The sequence below is a fragment of the Micropterus dolomieu genome, linkage group LG15, assembly GCF_021292245.1.
Source record: "Micropterus dolomieu isolate WLL.071019.BEF.003 ecotype Adirondacks linkage group LG15, ASM2129224v1, whole genome shotgun sequence".
NCBI lineage: Eukaryota > Metazoa > Chordata > Actinopteri > Centrarchiformes > Centrarchidae > Micropterus > Micropterus dolomieu.
Genome location: NC_060164.1, coordinates 16144448 through 16167309, shown reverse-complemented (window position 1 = coordinate 16167309; position 22862 = coordinate 16144448). Strand labels below are relative to the sequence as shown.

The window sequence follows — 22862 nt, the reverse complement described above, 5'->3', positions numbered from 1 at the left end:
ATCTAAATCCAGATGAAAAGCCTGAAATCAAGTAACTGTTTTGTTTCCAACATTGTAAAAGTATAAATAGGCTGTTCATGTACATTTGGCTGCTCAAGTACTGTACTTAAGTGTTTACATTGTATGCTATTTTCTTTTAGACAGCTCCACTACATGTTGGAGGGAGATATTGTGCTTTTTTACTCCACTACATCTACTTTAACTACATTTAGCCAACAATACTAATGCATATTTACTTAGGCTAAGTAGCATTTGGAATGCAGGACTTTTACTTGTAATATAGTATTTCTACCCAAGTTTGAGATTGGATCTGAATACTACAGTGAAACATGCTGTATACCACAGCAGATCTTCAACCTGCTTTTAACTTGTAATATATTTGTACACTGTATTTCTATTTTTACTTAATGAATGGATCTGAGTACTTCTTCCACCATTGTTTTAATTTAATGCCAACATCTATTTTCTAGTCAAACTGTCAAACTTATTAAATAATCATATTAAGATCATAAAAGTAAATGTGACAATTGTTTTAGGTGTGATAGCTGAAATAGAATTGTCATTGGAGCCTTTATAGTCGGTTTTGTGTTCATCTCATGACGTGTTCTTTGAAAGCATAAAATTAGTGTTTCAGTTTTTCCTGCTGCCATCTCACTGGTAAGTCAGATAAAAAAAACGTCAAATCTCATTTAATTATGTGCTCAGGACTATAATCATATGATATGGAGCACAAACAAGACATAACAAAAAGACAAAATGACACAAAATTATCTATTTCTCAGACAACGGAAGAAAATTCTGCAAAAAGACACCCACTTTGCCAGTAACTTTTGGTTTGTATGATTGCTTATACATACATAGATGGGTAACTTACATAATACTTTGGCAGATACCTTTCTCTGAAATTCATTACACTTACATTCTTACAGTCAAACAGAATATGATTCTTGTCTCCCGGACTGTTGTCATTACAAAGATTTGCAAATCCTCTGGTTTCTATCCAGTCCTTTATATCTTACGATGACCTTGAGAATTCTATTATAATTCACCCTGAAATTTCAAATAGGCTGTCTATACTTTTCCTGAAATGTTGTAGGGGACTCCTGAGTGCTTTTCCAGATCCTTCTTGGTTGTGCTCTTCAGACATCTTTAACAGTTTTTTAAAGAAAGGGAGTCCTGCATGTCTTCAGCTAATACTGGAGAAAGAATGTTATGCATTCAAGTTGTAGTGTAGTTAAAGAGGAATGTTTTGTCATTTCAAAGCCTTAAAATATAATAGAAAAAGTGTACTATTTTTATGCTTATCTGATCCTGACCTGTAATGCTATGGTATTTATTGATTTTGAAATGTCATTTTGATGCTTGAAAAGTGCACTTTTATGATTGTTGTCCTTATAAGACGGTAAACATAGAAAGGAAGTTGTACTGTTTAATCTTTCCACAACAACATTCACTGGATGATTGCTGTAGCTGCCACAAAAGTGCAGAAGGCAACATATTCCACATATGATATTCTGTACTTATATCAAATAGCAAAACTTAAGCTGAAAGACAAACGTACAACTTTTCAACTAGTGATGTTAGCGTTTGATTGCAATGGTCAGCCCGTCGGCCACAGTGAGCATGCTCAGATCAATCCTCTGGTCCTTGTGTAGCTTCTTATTGAGAGCGTCCAGAGTCTGGGAGGTGAGGTCATCTGGAGTGGGATTCACAACCTTTCCGCTCCACAGCACCTTCACATACAGTAACAACACAGCTGTTTTATTCACAGTACACGTGCTGTACACCTCTCAATTCCACAGCATACATTGACATACTTACATTGTCAATCGCAATGATGCCCCCTTTTCGTATGAGCTCCAGTGACTTCTCATAGTATCTGTCATAGTTTTTTTTATCAGCATCTATGAACACAAAGTCATATGTACCAGCTTCCCCGGCTGCTATCAGTTTATCTAATGAAATAGAGATGAAGATTAAAATGCAAGACTTGATAAGTCAATTTTCAATCTGAAAGCGTGACTGACATTTACAAAAGCACTTACCCAGTGTTTTCATGGCTATTTCATGCTGTACATCTATCTTATTTTCAACTCCAGCCTGTAGAAAACTTGTATGAATTGAGAGTTGTGCAGTGACAGTGTTTTTTTGTTTTTTAAAGAGAGTGTTGGGGAAGACTAAAACAGGAATTGATTTTACTGCTTGGCTTTGCATCTTTACGTGACACAGTTCCCTGAGCAGAGACCTTTTCACTCTCCAGTATGCAGCATTTTGTGAAGGTAGATGTACAGTTTGCTGTCTGCTGCACAATTTCACTCTGACAGAAGCAGCAATCTGTCTTACTAAACTTGCAAAATGCCAAATTCAAATGTTGCGCTAGTGCCAGGTTGTGTAAAGCAACCTGTACTATTATGGGGTTAAAAGGTTTCATGAATACATCCACATTTTTACATTATCTTCTTTTGTCTTGTGTAAGCAGTGTCTTTTTGGATGGTTTGATGTGAGTCATGCTGTTTAGAAATAAACGTTCTCACCTCTTTAAAAAACGGTTTGGCAATGTCCACATAGGTGTCTTCTATTTCACAAGCTACCACTCTTCCGTTCTCTGGCATGGCCAAAGCCATGCTCAGTGCATTGTACCCTGTGTACATCCCTGCAGAATAAATATAATGTTAACTGAATCCCTTCAAAATTTGACTTTTAGTCCTTTCCAGATTATTAAAAGATTAGAAAGTCTTCTATGGGAGCAAAGACTGTATATGGATTTGAGTCCTATAATCAACTGAATCATCTGAATGTTGAAATTTGAATACCGCTTAATGCATAGCAGTGAATCGCCATCTATCAAGATGAACATGGTTTGTAGTGCAAATATTTATTTTCAGGTGTCCAGTATTGAAAACATTGTATTTTACTGGTCATTTCGAGAATTAATCACTCAAAGTGGATCGGTTAAATTCAGACACCTAAATTTAAGATAATTTAAAATTCAGTCTTAAAAATCAAGGCCTTTCTCAATCAGCAACTGAGCCTGAATGGAATCAATCAGATCTCTGTCCTGTCAGGTTATGTGAAAATATTTCTATATAGTCAGCAGTATTTGAGTCATAACATTAAGTGTTCAGTAGTGATTTAATTTCACAATTACATAGTCAGGTGCTTTTTAAAAATTCCAGTTACTATGTTATAGTTCAATTACTACTACTACTTTTTTTGCTTCTACAGTCAGTGGGTCACACATAATCTCACCAATTTCAATAGCTTTAGTTGCATTTATCAGTTTGATGAGATTTGCCATGAACTGGGCTTGTTCGCTGGCAACCATCATGATACTGAATGGGTCTTCAAGAGTTCTCTGAAATGAAAAAAAAAAAATTACATATTTCATTGTGTTGCTTCGCTAAATGGAAACAACATTTATGGCACTCCTCATTACATTTCTTGTAGCTGTGTAGTGTTGTCTGGCGCTGTGCTGCCCTCTAGTGTTCAAGAATTAAGCTGCTCAGATCCTGAAATTATACAGTTATAATTGTGTATTCACACTTAGTTCAGTTATTGTAGTTGAATAGAAAGTAAAGATAATAGAATTGAAATGCGATATCAAATCACAGATTAAACAAACAAAATTCTGAGCAGGTCTGGCTTCAGCTGTTTTTCATGTCATTACAAATCCAGTCGTGGCAGTGAGATCCAAAGCAATTACTTCAAAGTCAAACTCATCTTTAGTCTTTAGCCTGGAGCACCAGATGACCAACCAGCCTTCACCTGACCTAAATAACCTGCTGGTGGCTTCAGCATGTTGATAAATGTTGGCAGGTCCCTGCTTACACTAAGCTAAAGGTGATCAAAAGAATCCTGAACTGAATTTCACAGGGATTTAAAAATATCAGCTTGGAGGTAATGTGATCTTTTGGTTTATCTGGTCAGAGGCAAAGCAGCATCATGCTGAAACACCTCTAAACAATACAGGGGGTTATTTGCTAAGGAATTTACAACGATCAAAGTGCTATGAAGTCAATTCTAAAGTTATCATTTTCATCTCTGAATGAGACGCTAATGTATAAAGGTATGCTGGTTTTCCTACCAGTCTTAGTTTGGTGAGGACTGGGTTCTCTCTCAGTGAGTTGTTAACAACATACTGCAGCACAGGATCATCCTTCCCTCCGCCGTGGCTCTTCCCAACAAACGCAGACTTTCCCACACCTAATTGATGAGAAACAGAACAGCAGCTTTACACCCAATCAAAAAAAAGCCTGTCACCAGCCAGGTTATCCACAAAACCACCATCTCATACCTGTTAGTACAACAGCAAGTCCAATACAAAAAAGCATTTTAATGTCTGTAGCCATTAGGCTCTGGGCTCTGGGCTTTTATGGAAGGTTAAACAGCTTTAGTTTGAATCCACAAAATCTTTCTGTCGGTCCTTTTTGTACCGTCTGTGTTTGATTTGCTTAACCTTTAAGAGGGTGGCTCCACTTATTGATTTTAAAAGTGTATTGCAAAAGTAGGGAAATTTTTTCTACCTCTGACAACCATATTTGAACAGGAAGGTTAGTATTTCTGTATTACATAAAACAACAAAAAGTTACATCAATAAGATTAAATCACTGAAAATCACAGTTCCAGGACCAATTACCCCCTTTGTTTTAATAATGGGCACCAACACTTACTCAGTTTAGTTCTTTTTATTTGTTGATAGTTGTGCAATCCAAACAAGCACACTTTGAACTGTTTTATCTGTGTTTGTTTACTCACCATGTTCCTGATTATACACTATTGCTCAGTACTGTATATCACTGTAAGTCATGTGTAGTATGGGAACTTTTTAAATGTGTATGTGTATTTCACAAGACAACACTCTTCTCACTGTGTAAATTTCTGTGTGAGTAGGCAAAACTATTAAAGAAACTGATAAAAAAAATTACAATTTGTGCAATTGTAGTTTTAAATTGTTTTCAACTGAAGGGAGCAAGACTACATCTCTCCTTTCTGTGTTCAGTCTCCAGAAAGAGTCCCAAATTACAGACAAGCTACTTACCGGCGGACGGTTGCATGGCAGAGTGCAGACCAGACAGAAGTCCAGACAGAGCTATGCCTTATTAATTTTCACTTTACTGTCCATTGCTGCTAGACAATTCTGCCTCCTAGTGGCACAAGAGCTAAAGAGGGTTTGTTTATTCATCTGTTTATTTAGTTTCTGGTGCAGTCCTCTGGCTTACTTGCTTTCGCTGAAAGGTCTATTGACGTGTTGAGTTCCATAGCAAAGCATAGAGAACATCAATAAAGAAGAAGGCCATCGATTTAAGATTTAAATCCTTAAGATTTTAAGAACATTTTAAGAACATTTCTGTGTCATTACAGTTATTATTCGGGAGTGTACAGAAATCTGAGGGAAGCCCCTGAAAACTTTTATCTTGCTCGGATGTAAAATCCTGGTTTGCTTCATAAGCACTCCAGCAATCCAAATCCCTGTTTACCCCGCTGAAATGAAATTTATATTCTAGCATTGTTGAAAGGAAAGTTAACCTCATCTGACTGCAGAATCTCCTGCTGTCCAACACTGACGAGTGGGGAACAGTAAGAAAAATTAAATTAAAAAAACAGGTGATCTTTAAGCAAAGTCACAAGTGATGGTCTCAGCTGATGCTATTTGGACCAGCTACCAGCAAAGTTATTTAGACGGTTATCAGACTTTAGGTAGATATTAACTGACATAAGTCGTTTAACTGACTTGATTAGTCTCCTCTGTTTGTGCTACTGTTAGAAAATGTACTGTTTTACCAATTTTGGAATGCTCTCACGTTTGAAACAGAAACTGGATTAAGGGAGGATATCAAACTAGGGTGCTTTATCCTGTCATTTTGCCAGTAACAGTGACAAAGACAATAGGAAATCAAGGAGCCACACAGTGGATATGGGTATATGAGTAGTGCATTAAGATAGACAAAGACAAAATCCAAACCTATTGTTTTAGATTTGAAACCAGGTTTTCAGGATGTATCCAGTTCCTTCTTTCAAATGTGCTCATCTAACATTTTCTTTGAGCTCATCTGTAAAGTAGGAAAAGTTTAATGAGCAATGTTTTGCAGAACAGGACGGGTGGAGTGTTTTCAGCAGCCACACTTTAGATCATCTCGCTTTGCAACTTCAAAAAATAAATAAAATGGGAACAGGGAGCCAGGAATGTTCAAAAAGGAATTTTGTGGATGTGAGTGGGATGTGAGGTCTCTCCAAGGACACAGAGCTTCCTCTGTCTGTTCCCTAATTAAGAATGCACAGATACAAACAAAAACACGCTGCTGACAAGAGCACATCAATTAAATGAGGCATGACACGAACTGTCTCTGAAAAAAATATTGAGTTGTGACGAATAAAGGAATGGGAAGTCTCAGAGTGTGTGAGCACAGTTCTGCTAAGGTCCTCTCGGTGAAAATGAGATGCCGTGTTTTTCCACCATCCTCTCCCTCTCTCTCCCTCTCTCTCCCTCTCTCTCCCTCCAGCTGCTTCAGGCCTCTGCTTATGTGACGCTAATTGTTTCTGCTACTTGTGCCAAGTACCTACTCTTCCCCAGCACATTCTACAGACAGGCCCTGGTCCCTCAGCTGCTTTTTGTGTCTGTTTAAGGAATGAAAAAATGTGTGCTGCCATCTGCAACGAGCACACCACTGTTCCTCCTCCCGGCCGTGACTGTCAGAGTGCCACAATGATAGGCTACACATTCACACACACTCTCTCAGAGGTAGAAAAAAAGAAAGAAGAAGAACTATGTGGTAGAGAAACAAGAAAACAAAACTGACACATACAACTGCTAATATGAAACAAAATAATTCAAGAGGTTCCTGTTTTGATGCATTTAGCGTGTGGGAGGGAAGACACGGTACATCTGAAAAAGCCTTTTAAATTTTGCAAACCAATGCGGAGATGAAATGTAGGTATGTAAGTATATTTATTACCAGGCCAGTATAGACATATGTGCTATTTGATTTTCAAGTATTAACTCGATAGACAAAACTCCTGAAATAAGTCCACAAACATATATTTGTAGTTTGTAGGCCTCTCAGCACTTGTGAGTTCATTCTAGTTGAATGTTCCCTTTATTTTGTTTATTAGTACCTAAAAGTGAACAGCAAGTGGCAGTGTTGTTTAGCTTATCCACAGTCTTTCCTATCCAAACACAAGCTGATGGCACAAAGAGACCCTGGCCTTCACTCCCCTGTCTGGGAAGCAATATCACTTTCCTCTTGTTGAACTGACCTTTAACACCGTCACAGAGTACACAGGGCGGCACATATTGACATGCTTGTAATGCCACATGGCTGTTGCATCATCCACGTATTTAACAGGGGAAGGCTGCTTGCGATGCACTCAACAGCAGTCAGTTTGGCACCGTCTCAGCAGGCAGATAAGCACGCATGAATATTAAGTGATGCTAATCACAGTGGAGAGACCCACGTCAAAACGACTGACAGACATTTCTCGGCATTCAATTGACATCCTCAGATTTGTCCTCTGTTTGACAGGACCATCTCTCGACATGACAAGTCTGTTTAAAGCTTCCGGAAGAGGCTCGCACACGTGCGCATGCCCCAGCACACACCACCAGCCATGCATTTACACTGATTTTACTCAAATTGGGCCACTGTGCTGCTGTGCGAGACCCGAACCAGTGTTTCTAGACACACGCACGTGTATACAAAGAGCATGAGTTTATTTAGGCCACATGGAGAGTCGCAGAATGGAGATGAGGATATAGCCTAACCAAATATTTCCCTTAAAAATGCTTTTCAATCATGGGAATCTGGATCGCTGCTGTGTTAAACTACAATGCATTTTGGAACGTGAATGTCGAGGATAAGCCGTTCAATTCATTATCACCCTCTCTTTGTGCATTCAAGCCATACAGAACAAAACAGGATCAGACTCAGGAAAAAAAAAAAAACTGGAATGAATGGCAGGTGTGGTTGTTTGACTTTCAAATCACCTCGGCATCTATACTATTAACCTGGCGTGTAAATAAATACAGAATTCAATTTCCATGAAGTCACGCGGTAAGTTGACAGTCCTCAAAAAGATCAAACAGGCTGCTTCGGGGCACGTGAGCCACGGTGAAAAAGCCTTGGGTATATGAAAGGTGTTGACACCAGGAGCAAGCCAGCAAAATAGACAAATGTCACATCCTCAGAAACAATTACTGGGTGAGCCACTCGTTTTTTAAGCCAGCAGATCTCCCAGCTATATCATCCTGTACACAGAGCTGCTCCTGCAACATCTCACAATAGTCGACAGTGGAAAGATGCTCCGTCTTTATAGCTGTATTGAATACTTATATTTTAACTTTCATTTAATTGGGTTCTTCCTCTAGTGTTTTGTGTACAGAAAGCCTTCATATTTGCTCACCTCCACAAAGACAAACTCAATCTTTGCCTCAGTTCCTGTTCAAAATCACTACATCCTCCCTTCCCATTAGTCTCACTGTCATCTGACTGTCGTGTCCCATTGTGACCATACTTGAGGCGCTAATGATAATGTTATAACCCAGACCAATTTGCCAGGGCGATCAGACTCACTTAATCGAGTTGATTATTATCCCTATGTCTGAGATGACCCCTCTGGACTCGGAAAAAGGGGAACAGAGAGAGACAGAGGGATGCAAGGATGGACGGTTTCTTTGGGCAGTCCATCACTGCGCGGAAGACACATGGGATATGACGGTTTGGAGGCATGAGCAGAGGCATGTGTGTGTGTGTGTGTGTATGTGTCCGTGACAATTCTTCGTGAGGGTTGTTGGGAGATGGCGTGTTGGGAGAGCAGACCTTCAGGGAGGTGTTAAGGAGGAGAGGGGTGGGACACTGGGGGAAGAGGGTTAGCTGATGGGATGGGGGGGTGGGGGGTTTGGGCCCGAGGTTCGAAATCACAACACAGCCTCTGTAATAGACCCGGACACACACCACATCTGAAGTTAATCCAATCAAGACAAGACACACAAACATAAGGTCAAGAGCAGCTTGTATTAGCGCAATGATGTCAGGGAGAAGTGGTGTAGTCAATTGACTTTCAGTATGTTTAAAAGGCTAAGAGGGATGAAGTAAAGCAGGGAGTTTGCAGCAGGTCTGGCCACGCAGATGTAAAAATGAAGGCCAAATGACTCGGTGTTGTATTAGCAGGTTGGAATCAACATTTCAGGGTAACTTTGGCTGTTGTGGGTTATTTAGCGTAGTTGTTTACTTTTTTGCTTGTGACCCCCTTAATACAAACCAATGTCTACTTGCATGGCTGGGTATCGAACCTCAATACTCTTTACTCTCCGAGTATTGAAAAATGTCTAAAAAGAAAAAATGAAACATAATGTTGTGCAGCTCTTGGTTTGCTCGTCAAAGTTGGGAACTGCTGATTTAGAGAAATTACAGTACAGAGAGACAAGACTGTACTTACTGTATTTTCTTTATGAGTCAAAATTAACATAATAATTCAGCTTCTAACTGAGAGCTGCAATTTCCCATTCAATGCCATTCTGCTGAGAGTGATTTGGTTCATTCAGTTCTGCATAATCCCCATACATACATGCCACCCTCTAACTCTGCCACATGACAAACTGCTTTAGCACTTAAACCAAAAGTAAATGGAGTGAACGTAAATGTGAAAGCGCTTGTTTAGAATATAACAATGAGGGACAACCATGGCAGGCCTGCGCTGAGAATTGTACTGTTTTAATTGACAGTAAAACAGGACACACTAATAAGGGACACAGAGCACAGTGCCGTAATATCTGGGGATGGAAAGCAAATGTGCTTTTGAGAGCCAAGTATACGGGTTCCTTTCATAGGCGACTTGGTTCCACCCATGATCGAATGCAACATTCTAAAAGGACTATTTACTCTTTTCATTTCCTCTTGTGTATTACAGACGAAGCAGCGTGTGGCTTGCTGTATGAAAACAGGGCCTGGCCTAATGTTGCATGAAGACCATGGTGAATTCATATTGATGGGAAAGCAGCCTCTGAAGCCCAGCAGCCATGATTTTTTCATAAGCCACCGGGAACAAGAAGTCAGTCAGCTGACAGGTGCTAACGCCGCCAATTGTGGCGTGGATAAGAGATGGAACATGGAGAAAAGAGGGAGAGAGAGAAAGAGAGAGAGAGAGAGAGAAAGCAAAGGCAACAACCAGCTCCTCTTTTCCAAGCACTTCTGTGTGCAGAATGTGTACGTGCTGCGTTGTGTGTGCTCCCTGCACCCTGTTCCCTTCTATAGCTGGAGAGGATTTTACGGAGGAGACCGTGTAAACACCAGAATGCATGTCAAATATGATGAGTCTTGATAGCTGTAAAACATACCCAAGGACTGCTCCTCACTTATTATCTACAACCAGAGCCCTGGAGCTATGTCTGCATCCTTCTGCCTTCCCTCCACGCATGTCGCGCCACAAGTCCCTCTCTGGAAAGCATTGATTATTTTGGCATGAGCCAGGGAGAAAGAGAGGTGTGATTTCTTTTGTGTTTCCTCAAGAAAAAGAAAAAAAAAATCAGCAAAAATAAATATTTTTGTGAGCATGGTGCAGGCACAAGAAAAATATTGGGGAACATTGGGGAAGAAATAAAGATGATGGATTTGCCAGCTGACGTGTGCGTAATGCTTGTATGCCTTGTGTAAGAGTGTGTGCGTGTGTGTTTGGGCTCTACAGAGTTCTTGGCTGCGACGTTCAATTGGTGCATTGTTTTTGCTCACGTGCATGTTGTTTTCCGAACTGTACATCTAGAATAGTATTATCTCCTTGGAGTTGTGCGGCTCTGTTTGCTTTGTCTTTAAGTGTGTGGTGTGTATGTAAAAGAAGCAGCATGTGCTGGAGACAGCGACCGAACCTGCAGGCAGTGTGAGGCTCCAGGGAACCACTTGAGATTGCAGGCAGAGGGACTGATAAGGCAGCTGGCCATTCATCAGGCCAAATGAATGCAGTAAAGTTGACTGGAGGAACCCGGGCATTGCCCCAGGATGGTAGTTGGTGTCTCAGTGGAGACCTGCGACTAACACATGTGAGCAGGCATGCATGCATGTACATACACACACAAATAGCTGAAGAATGGGGAAAGAAGGCAGGATGAATGGACTGTGAGAGGGTGTAGGATTCAGGACGGGCTCAGGAGAAGAGGGGGATAGAAGTCTAACGGACCTCAAGGAGCAGAGGCCCCATCTCCTCAGAGCTCCAGCCACCGACTGAGGCTCCTGTCTTGGGTACACGTGGCTTGCTCTGCTCAGAAAACATCTATCAGACAGATATTACTGCAATCCAGAGGTGATACATTAGTTTGGGTACCAGGGGGACACTGTGTGCCGGTGATGGAGCTCCCTGCGGTTGTCAGAGGGCCCTCTCAGAGAGAGAACTGCTGCTGCTCAGCTCATTGTAGCTAACGCTTCGCTGCTTTATGTCGCTGTTTGAATTTATTCTGTAGTAATGTTCTTTGTATTTTATTCTTAATCACACTACCCAGAGGATGGAGATATATTTCTACCAAAGAAAGTGCTACGAAGTTGCACACTTATGAAAGCAATACATTACTTAAGCACTTAGGCCAGCCAAAGAGGAGAGATGAAGCTACTTTAGAGTGTTGCTGCTGTGTTTATAAGACTATATTAGTGTCTCACTGGTGCTTTGATAGAGCTTGTACCATCAATTTGCACAAAGACTCTATCTTTGCTTACATAAATCCCACCTCGGGGTTATTATGAATCAGATTTATTTGCTCCGCTTATGTTTATTATTGTGTTTTATGGTTTATATTCCGTGTTAAACGCCATCAATAGGACTGCAGAGCATGTGTGTCTCATCCTGCAAGGGGTGGAAATGGTTTATGGAGCTGTGAGTGCCAATAAACAGGCAGTCACAGCCTTTTGGATGTACATCTTTAATGTTTTATGCATGATGAACTCAATAGTTTAGCAGAGGTTCAAGACCAAATGGGAAGTGCTGACAGGACTTTCCAAAGGCCGCTACGCACAACAGGTACAGGACTGGAAATTGAGCTGGGTGCCTGAGTAAGGATCTTGTCATATTTTGTTGATCTGTCTGTACCTGCCAAATGGACAGAGTGAAGCAGCCCACAAGCCAAACGGAATCTAAATGTTTGGCAGCAGAGATCAACACCCCTCCCTCCGCCTTCTGTGTCCAGTTGTGATCTGGTCATCTGGACACAGTCATCCTGATGTTGTCTTGGACCAGTTAAGAGGTGTGGTGTGGGAACTGCAAGTGATCTGTCTCGAACGAGATGAAAAGCAGACAGTCCACCAAGGACAACAAGACAGACTGACGTTATCACCAAAGCAGCGTACAGTAACACGCTCTCTTCAAAATGTTCTGCGGCAAGCAAAGTTAAAAAAATAAAGGCAACCAGTGAGGGGATTTCTTTTAATAGATCACTGCCCAATTGATCATGATATCGATCACTGGAAATACACCACTGAACTGCTCTCTTTTGAAATGTCTCCCCTGCTGAAGTGCTGTGGATGCATGACTAATCTGCCAAACTTATACCATGGAATGATTTGTCACTCGGAGCTGCTGAAATTGACAAAAGGAAAGAAAAGAAAGCAGAACTTAAAAACCATTGTACTGGGAACAGTTGTGTTTTATATCATGTTTTTTACACGTGCTGTTCTGTAGCATTCTATTATCCATTAGTCACAACTTTAAGTATGCATAATTGGAATGATAGAGAATGCATTCTCAGTCGAATCCTTTTTTCCCAAACATTTACCAATAATCATATGCAATGCACTAACGGGACTGCGATATCACTTCAACATATTTTGTTTTGTTTTTTTTGCTTCTAGGCCAGGTGAGAACGAGGGGCTCCATCATAATTCACAGACCCAGATTTCACAAAGTTTATGCGCCAGGTGTAAATGAGAGAATGTGTGGATTTCCTCATGTTTCCACCCTAGCGCCTGTCTCTTCTGCGAGTGAGTCTTTGATAGCTGTTACACCGTGAGACAGACAGGCCTGTGCCACGACGATGGCATCAAAAAGCCCACGATTGACAGCTACTGACAGCCATCTTCCTCCTAAACACACTTCAGGTCCCCTGTGCTCCCTCTTCCCCCCCGCCCCCCCCTGTCTTTTCTCTTTCTGTCAGGGGAAATTGAGAAGACTCAGAGATAAAGAGACGGATGTCGTAAACTGGCTCCTGTCATCATGTTTTGTTTTGGTCAGGGCTAAGAGAACATTCGTAAACTTTTAAAAGACATTTTGAGGGATTTTGTACTTTCACGGCTACAATTTGAATCTCCAGGTGATATACTCACGCTGGTTTATGTCGTTCCTAAGCATAAGCTTAAGCATAAGGTGATGGTTAAATAGAAATGTATGTGTGTGAGAATTCTGATGAGCTCAAAGGCTGAGAAATCTCAACGCAAACAATGGAAGAGTAATTCATTTTTTTGCATCAATCTCGTTATGCTAAGACAAAATATTAACTGGAGATATTTAGACCTCTTAGTTTTGTTTTCCAAGACACGCCACCTCAATGTGAAATGCTGTCACCGTGACGGAGATGCCTGACATGAAACACAAACAAAGAAAGTGAGTTCTTTGGCAGGCAGATGTGTACATGCGAGCATGTGCACAAATGCGCATTCAAATTCGCACAAATCGCATGCCGCGCTCATGCCTGCATCTGCACAAATACAGAGACAAACATGCACACACCTGGATTTCTCAGGTTGTGTACTGTGTTTCATCAGCTTCAGTCGGCGCCAGTATTTCTTCACCAAATTCAACCTGTGGAGCCATTATCTCCTGACACACTTATCCTCCTCTAAATGATTTCTCTTCATCTTCTGCAAGTCACCTAATCAAAGTTGAAAGCTTAATGCCATTCAGAGATCCCACTGCTTTCAACTGCATTCACTGTCATTATGAAAATGAATGGCGGCAGCTGAGAACTCAGATGTTCTTTCACATCATGACAGAGAGTCTCTCAATGCGTCTTATGATCTTTACTGCCGCTTGCCTTTGACTGAAGGCCTTGGTTGGGGACTCAACTAATCACGTTACACATCTTACACATTACCTTTGGTTTCTATATCTGCTTTGTGTCTCCCCTTCTCACCCGCTCTCTGTCTCACTAGCATACGTGTTGCTCATCGAGATCATTAGTGTGCGTTGAAAGGAGCACAGACAGAAGGGAAATATAAAGTTTCGCTCAACTTGAAGCTGGTGGTCTCTTCTCGTAATGACAGAACGTTGGCTCCATGGAGTCTAATAAGGCGGGAATTGTCAGGTTCCTCATTGGACAGAGGAGGGGGAGGACTTGAGGTAAATGTCTCTCTACTCTGAAAACCTGGCTGGCATGGATTTTCACAAATGTTACTGTATTGTTGCATGTCAGTGCTGCAAAAACAAAAACACAGCAGCTGAAAAGAGTGAAGTGACTGACTTATTTCGAGCTATTTTACTATTAACTTCAAGGTATTTCCTTGTTTCCACAAATAAGATGATAATATACTGAAGCATGTAAAATGATCTCAGTGTAAGCTCAGTTTGACACATAATTAGTTTTCAATGTCAGCTTTTCTTTTTCGTTGTTGTTGTTGTTGAGTGTTAACATGTTGACGTTCCTCAGCACAACTCTGTGAGTTTGTCTTTGGGTTGTCTCTGCTGTAACTTCTGCACAGTGGAAATTTATTTGGAGACTTTTTATTGAAAGAACCTATCACCAGCTGTGTTTTTTAGGAGTTATCTTCCAGATGTGCCATCATGAGGACGGGATGACATCTCCATCTCACCCCTAATCCGCAGCCGGCTGCTGCGTGTATTTGCTTAGGTTTTATATGTGTTTACAGAGAATGTAATTACCTCTTTTAGACATGCATCTGTTAGAAAAACTGATTTTATGGATCATGGCCATTGCCAAAAATGTAAGCACCCAGGGCTTAATTTGTCAATTATTAAATCATAATTACATTTTCTTTGAAGCTATTAGCTACAGGGGCTTAACAATCATTTTGTGTTAGGCCACTAACTTTTTCTCTTCTTTTCATAAAGAAAAAATAATAATTTAAATCACAATGATGTGTCTGGATTCTTTCCCCCAATTTAGCTGACAAAGTGCAGAAATGATTCATGGCAGATGAAGGCATACTTCATAATTAGATTACAGCTTGATGGACTAGAATTTATTAATTATGACGACACATACACAGAGCCTTTAATGCAATTTTTCCCCACACTTCCTCTTTTTCTGCCGACTTCACTGACACATTGCTCACTCATCTGTAGTCAGCCGCTCGGTCGAGTTACCAAGTTGTGGTAACGCAGTGTTACAACAAATTAGAGGCCGGACAGGCTGGCCTCTAAGTGATGGCCACAATATGTATTTGCCTTTAAAACTTAAAGTGGGAATTTAATTTATCGAGGGTGTCACATGGAAGGAGTGAGTAATTATTCCCAACACCCCTGTGGACCACAGTGGTTAATGTATTCCAGGGCCCTAGGGGGAGCTGTCAGGGAGAGGACACCCTCACTGCCGCTCTGCTCACTGACCGTGTTGGATGGTTCAGCATTCAAGATTCTTAATACGCAACCACAAATCACTCTCTGAGGGTGTGTAATTGTGCTTTCTTCCCCCCCAAACCTCTTCCATGGGTTTCAATTTCTGCAGCGCTGCATCACCACGAATGTGTAGACTTTGTGTTGCATGGGATATGCTTGCTAAAGTTTTTTAGCGATACTAACAACTGCTAGATGGTTTTACATCCCAAGTGCTATAGAGACAATCAGAGAAGTTTCTTTGTTTTTGTACACCTGTTTTTTTTTTAGAGAGGGAAGGTCTTATAGATTTACTGTTGGTTTTTGAAGTCTGAGCCATCAAACATTTGTGTTATCGCTTGAAAAGACCATTGTTTTGTTGACTTCCTGTCCGCTGTTCAGTGTGACGTTCTGGCAAATAGTCATTTCTTATCTGAGCAGCTGTTGACAATAACTTATCAAGCAGGAGAATACAAACTCTGTCTTTGATGTCAGCATTGTTTGGGGAGATGGTCAGTAACTGGGTCAAACTGTGTTCACAAATAGGTCTGCTTTTCTTGTAACACACTTAGTTTAGTGCTCAGAAAAGAGGTCAGCAATGACTTTTATATGTTTTTGTTAGCTTTACCGTGTTGGAGCGCTACAGAGCACCTATAATTTATAATAATCATGCATTTTATTTATTAAGTAGGCTATATAGACAAAGTTGAAACTAGCTGGTGAACATAGTGGAGCATTTAGCTGCTTTACAGCCAGATTTTTCCCACAGGAGTTGGTGGAGACCAAAGCAGAGCAAAAAGGAGAGTGAATGTTAGTCTTTGTCATGTGACTTTCAATTGAATGGTAATGTTGCTCCATATCTGCTGGATGTGTAAATAGGCAACTTTTTGCATGCCGCATCAACTTAAAAGGTGATAATATGTCAGTGTAGTGTTGAAAGCTTCACTGCCTCCAAGCTGCCAAAAAATTATTTAATTCACCTTTAAAGCATAAATACTTGGCACCTAGACCACAATATTGCACAATCATCAAAATATGTTATTTTAATAATAATTAAAAAAGTACAATTAGATAAGATTAGTCATAAGCGGCAGATTTTTTCCTTCAAATACTGTAGTTTCTAAGAAGAAATGTGAAAATATTTAACCCCTTAACACCGATTGTCGCAAATTCGCATGACACCTCTTCCTTTCAGACTGCAGCTAAAATAGCGTTTGTATTCCCCAAATGCCTGTTTGTGCATATTCGATACGTACCAGGGAACCTTTTGCAAGCACTGGTTTCTCGTTTATGCCTGTTGTCATTAATTTGCATCATACATGAATTTATATCTTTTCTATGTCTTTTCTATAGACAAATTAACAATTTCCACTTAATTTAACATTAACCTGAAAGCAAATGAAAACAGAAATTATTTTTTTTATTGTAAATAAATTTAGGCGGGTGGCGCGGTGTTGCAGTGGTTAGCACTGTTGCCTCACAGCAAGAAGGTTGTGGGTTCAAACCCTGGTTGCCCCGGCCTTTCTGTGTGGAGTTTGCATGTTCTCCCCGTGTCCGCGTGGGTTCTCTCCGGGTGCTCCTTGGATGTGAGTGCGAGTTGTTGTGTGTCTATGTGTGGCCCTGCGATGGACTGGCGACCTGTCCAGGGTGTACCCTGCCTTTCGCCCGAAGTCAGCTGGGATTGGCTCCAGCCCCCCCGTGACCCTGTACGCAGGATAAGCGGTTGACGATGGATGGATGGATGGATAAATTTAGGCATCAGGGGGTTAAAAATGTCCTATTTCACAATATCAACAAATCTTTTAAAACATCCTATGTCCAAATTAGATCAACATTTAAATTAAGATTCATTATTATACACACTATTATCCAAGTCCTCCTCCTGTTTCTATTTCATGCACTAATAATAAGGTTTTGTTCATGAAGTTACTGAATGATCAGTTGTCATGAGTTGACACAGTTTAGAACATGGTGTCTGGGGCTTTTGTCTATAAACACTGAAAAGCAAAGTGTAATTTTTATTTCTAGCCTCCTGACTACTCATGAGTGTAGCTTGAAGACAAATAAGAGGCTTTGCTCTTTTAAACACCACTGATAATAAACGTGCCTTTTGCATCCATGAGAAATCTTCCATTATCTCTTGACTCAGTCTCACCCTGTGTCTTGGTGACTTACGCCTCCCTCTAATTCCCATTACCGGGAACACTGTACCCTTATCATGGAAAACAATAAGCCACTTGTCAGTGCAGCAAAGAAAATATGAGGAAGCATCTGCCCGGTCCAGAGGAACTCATGACTCTGTGGTGAAAAAGCGCTCCGCCTCCTTCCTTCTGTCTGCCCTCCCTCGCTTCAGCCCTCCCTCTTTGTCAGCCCTCCCTGTGACCTCTGGGAAGCCGTGGTGGCAGGGTGGCTGCCGTGTTGTGGAGGCAACTAAACAGCAGAGTAAATCTGATCATCAGGGGATAAGTCAGAAATAGATTTTTTCTTCCTCTACGGGGGGCAGGGTTTTCACGTGCTGCAGTTCGGGAACATGTGTGGAATTCACAGGTGGGAGTTAAGGGAGGGGCGATTGGGTGGAAGGGACACACACACACACTTTCTCATCTTCCACCCCCAAACAGAAGCCCTGCTGCTGAGCTGTAAACCTGTCACAGAGATATGTCTATGTCGATGATGGCATCCGACTTTTTCCAACAGCCCCTGTGTGGGGCTGTTATCTTCTTCCTCCCTGCTATGTCTCCCTGCTCTTTAAGACAAAGGGTAATAAAGCTATAAATTGTGTGTTCTGCGGAAGGTATGGACATTCTGTCTGGGAGACGCTGTAAGAACTGCCATAAAGCACCCTCAAAGTCATAGCTGAAGATTTACAGTTATTTAACATCCTTCTCTTCCCCTAAATCACAGTGATAAGAGAATTAAGTGATGGGTATAGGTTCTTTGTCCTTAGTCTATTGATTTTCTTCGCCCCTCAGAAGGATCCTGAACATTATAATTATTGAGCTCTGCAGTTTGATGCAGGTTTACAGAGTAGGAGTAGCGCCCTCAGTTCGATTCTAACACAGTTAAAACAAAAGGCACCCGTTTTTCAGTTTGGTAATGGTCTTCCAATTATGCTTCATTTACCTTGTTTGGCCAGAAAATGGCTTATCCGAGGCCTCTGTGCTATAAACAGCTTCTTTTCGCGGTGACAAAACCTCAGTAACGGCTCTATTTATCTTGAATCCAGGGCCCTTCTTCAGCAATTATTCAGCCGTGTGGATAGAAGGATTTTTCGAACACATTTTTTTTCATTAAGAAGGTGTCTCTCATTGTTTGTCATTTTTTCGATCTAGTGATCTGTGACATCGCAAAAACAACCTCGCTATAAACTTTTAGTCTGAAGATTGAACATAATCTTGTCCTTCTGCTTGCGTGTGTTTTCAGATACTTTGTCACCAAAAACACAGTCTTATCCCCCTGAAGTGTCAACTCTGTGGTGGGCCATTTGATACAATAGGTCATCAATATGTATCATCTACAGCATGCTTCTAGATTGATCTAGAAGAAGAGATTCAACTGCTGACTTATTTCTTCTGTAAGGAGAAATAAACAAAACACTAGTGCATGTGTGGTATTTCTCCATGTCACAACTACTGTAAATCCATTCAGAGGCTTTGTTTGTGCACTGTGTGAGAATGTACTGTAGTTGCATATGTATATTTGAACATGTGTGACATTTAGATGACTTTTATGTCATATCGGGACCCTGGATCTGTCCAATATAAATACTATTTAAAAAAATGCTCAATTATGTTAAATGTGATGTTACTCCAAGCCTGAAATTACCTGCTGTACAGGGTAACAAAGCCTCGCCAATAAAGAAGTCGTGTCAACTTACAAGAAAACAAAGCGGAGGAACAGATATGGTTTTATATTTACAGTGATGGACTATTCAGCCTGAATCATTTTTCAGGAATGAAAAACAGCAAATGGCTCCTTCTAAAGGAAAGAATGATGATGGTCAGAAAAAAATAAAAATGCTATGGTATAAAGGAAAGTTTTCCAGAAATAAACAACTCCTCTCACCATAGATAATTGTTTGCCACTTTAAAGAGCATTCATTACAGTCTGATCATTTCCTATCCCTATTCATATTATTAAAACACCATTTTTGTGTTTGATTAAGCTAAGCATGCTAGCCAACAAAAAGATAAAATACATTGTCATTTTTCAAAACAATTCATATGACGGCTTTCTGGTGTACCATCTCTGTGATTAGAGCTGCACTTGTTACGTTCAGCCTCCTGGCTGAACGCTGGAGAACAGAAGTTTAGGACCCAAATGCAGACACTGACACGGAAACTGGAGAGTTGATGAGGTTTATTAACTAAAGTGAAAACTTACATCGCAGGTGAAAACAAAGTCCAAAAATCCAAAATGAGAGAATTATCCACAAGGAACCAAGAGACATGAAACTAAACAGGAGACTAAACTTGAGACTTAAACTCGAAACACAAAGAGACTCCTGTAGAGAAACTAACACTAGAAACACAGGACAATACAGAAAACACCCACAGCAACATAAAAAATGAACTGGCAACAAGTGAAAGACAGACAACCACTTAAATACACAGGTGAGGGAGAAACTAATTACACACAGGTGAGACCACTAAGACAATCAAGGACAAACACATGAAGTAAAACATGACAAGAGACACTAGGGCAGACTAACTACGAACTAAAACAGAAAGTAAAGCTAACTGAAACACTCAAAGAACAATGTCACAACATGAAACATAACAGACAACATAAGTGACTTATAGACAAAACATACAGAAGTAAAGAACATAGAAACAAGACTAGAAACACTGATGAACTCATAACAAGTAAATCTAACTAATAAACAAAGTAACACATACTACAGAAGAGCAAACACAACGGCAGGGCCAGAAACAAATACAAAACACCCAACCAACCCAAGCCCGTGACAGCACTGATCAATATTTCTGTGTTAGGTGTATTGTAGGGGTACAATGACATCTATTACCACAAGATCTCGCAAGAATAAAATGGTTATGGTAGGTTAAAAGCCGTATCGCGAGACTTACGCCATGATAGTAATCAAGAAAACCCGCTGTAACCCTGTAAGTCCAGAAAGTAACTGGTAGAGTTTTGCAATATAAACATCAGAAAACTGAGGTGCAAACTTGCTCTTTTTGGAACTGTAAGCTGCATTTTATTGAAGGTGCTGAAATTAGCATCTGTGTGTGAATTTGTGGTGAGATTTCTGCCTAATCACAAGTGTTGTTGGTTAGTTTCGGTTACACATGCATCATGCAGTGTGTCGGTGAAACACATGCACATTTAAAGAGGTTGCTATTAAATGAGAAAAGTTGATCTACAGGAGAAAACATGTCTGAAAGCAACACAGACTGCCTGAGAGCTGCACTGCATTGTATTCTGTTAGATTTTTACCTAATTGTCACCTTCCTACCTGAATGTTTTCCTTTACATAAATAAAAATATTTCCACCATAAATTGGTGCAGAAAAATTTACCAGAATCCAGGAAATTAAGTGTTTAATGCTCAAAATCTTGTCTTGTCTCGATCTCGTGAACCCACTCTCGTCACGCCCATAGTGTATTGTGAATGGGGTCGGTCATAATGATGAACCCACATAGCATTATGACTCACCCCTGCATTTTAGTGTCATTCAGCTCATTGTTTTGCTGTCCTCAATTTTACTTTTCAACGTTACTGTTCGACTCGACTTTGTTTCCGGCAGCTGTTTTCAGTGAAAAGTCTCTGATAAACCAGATGTATAGTACCGGACCTGCACCAAAAGTTAGACAGACACAGTTAGCACTAGCTGGTGAACATGGTGGAGCATTTAGCGGTTAAAGAGCCAGATATTTCTGTCAGGAGGCTGAAACCAAAACAGAACCAAAAGGAGAGTAAATATTGGAATTGAAGAAACATGAATCCAAATGGATTTTAATGTTACTCCGTATGTGCTGGATATTTAAATAGGCAACCAAGTGCTAACACGTGTGTTTACAGCTTGCTCAATCAATGCATGGTGTGTAGTAGTAGTAGTAGTAGTAGTATACTTTATTGTCCTCGAAAGGAAATTTGTTTTGGACTGCATGGTTGCTGCATGTACATAGAATATACAATATACAAGTATAAAAAGTACAAAAAGAGGAAAGACAATTAATTTACAAATTTAAAATTAATAAGATAGACTGTTATTCAACATACGTGTAGACACAGGAACAAAAGAATTTTTATACCGGTTTAGTTTGCACAGTGGAACTCTATATCTTCTGCCGGAGGGGAGCAATTCATACTGAGAGTGCAGAAAGTGAGTTTGGTCCCCCACAATTTTCTGCACCTGATTTAAAGTGCTATTCTCAAATAACTGTTGGAGATTCAAAGATTCCTCATTTCCAACTGTTTTAAGTGCTGTCAACACCAGATGTGACAATTTGGATTTTAGCTGTATAGATAGGTTCCCAAACCATACTGTAACACCATACTTAACAATACTTTCTAAAACAGCCTTTCGAACAGCATCATAATTTTCTTATTCACCCCATAAAAACGTAATCTACGTAAAAAATATAGTCTCTGGTGCAGCCGTGTGCAAACCCATTCCGTGTGAGTTTTCCAAGTAAGTGAGCTGTCTATAGAAACACCACACCACAAGTCTGCGTTTGGGTGATGTTTTGGTCATGTATGACCACTTGATGATGGTCCCCAATACCTTTTGGATCGAATATGATCTCCGCTGTTTTCTTTATATTTATTATTAGATCATTTTTATCACACCACTCAACAAACTGACTTATTTCTGGCAGGTATACATCTCTAATATTATCGTCTTCATCGAGAAGACTTAAGATGGCTGTGTCGTCTGAATATTTAAATATATAGTTTTTTGAATGCTTACTTGAACATTCATTTGTAAATAAAGTAAAAAGAATTGGAGAACTGACACAGCCTTGTGGGACACCTGTGCTAGTCTTTCTTTGTTGTGAAAGACAATTGTTTACTTTAACGCACTGAATTCTGTCAGTTAAAAAAGTACCACTTTATGATAGCTTGGTTTACACTCAACTGCTCCATCTTTGAGATTAACAAGGGTGTTTGAATGGTGTTAAAGGCAAAACTAAAATCGATAAAAAGTAAACGAGCATAGGCTTTGTGATTCTCTAAATGCTTCAGAATTAGGTGCATAATGCTAATAATAGCATCCTCAGTTCCCCTCCCCTGCCTATAGGCAAACTGTAAAGGATCTAGGTTGTTAGCAACCTCTGCTTTTAACATTGACACAATACACTTTTCAAAACATTTCATAATCACAG

The 22862-nt window shown here is 40.3% G+C and overlaps 1 protein-coding gene across 1 annotated transcript; it reads right to left on the bottom strand.

Annotated features, from left to right (window-relative positions):
- Positions 1-1409: 1409 nt before the first annotated feature.
- Positions 1410-4406, bottom strand: comtd1 (catechol-O-methyltransferase domain containing 1). Its single transcript, XM_046070505.1, has 7 exons — positions 4295-4406; positions 4085-4203; positions 3250-3355; positions 2535-2653; positions 2046-2100; positions 1822-1955; positions 1410-1733 (listed from the first exon to the last, which is right to left on the bottom strand). The coding sequence occupies exons 1-7, from the start codon at positions 4347-4349 to the stop codon at positions 1581-1583; spliced, it is 741 nt and encodes a 246-aa protein (XP_045926461.1). The 5' UTR covers positions 4350-4406; the 3' UTR covers positions 1410-1580.
- Positions 4407-22862: the final 18456 nt, after the last annotated feature.

Excerpts from the sequence above, each read along its gene's own strand:
- comtd1 (XM_046070505.1), bottom strand. The coding sequence starts at position 4,349 with ATGGCTACAGACATTAAAATGCTTTTTTGTATTGGACTTGCTGTTGTA. Across the intron at positions 1,956-2,045 it reads AATAGCCATGAAAACACTGG|ATAAACTGATAGCAGCCGGG; the intron begins GTAAGTGCTTTT and ends CTATTTCATTAG. Across the intron at positions 1,734-1,821 it reads GCATCATTGCGATTGACAAT|GTGCTGTGGAGCGGAAAGGT; the intron begins GTAAGTATGTCA and ends CTGTATGTGAAG.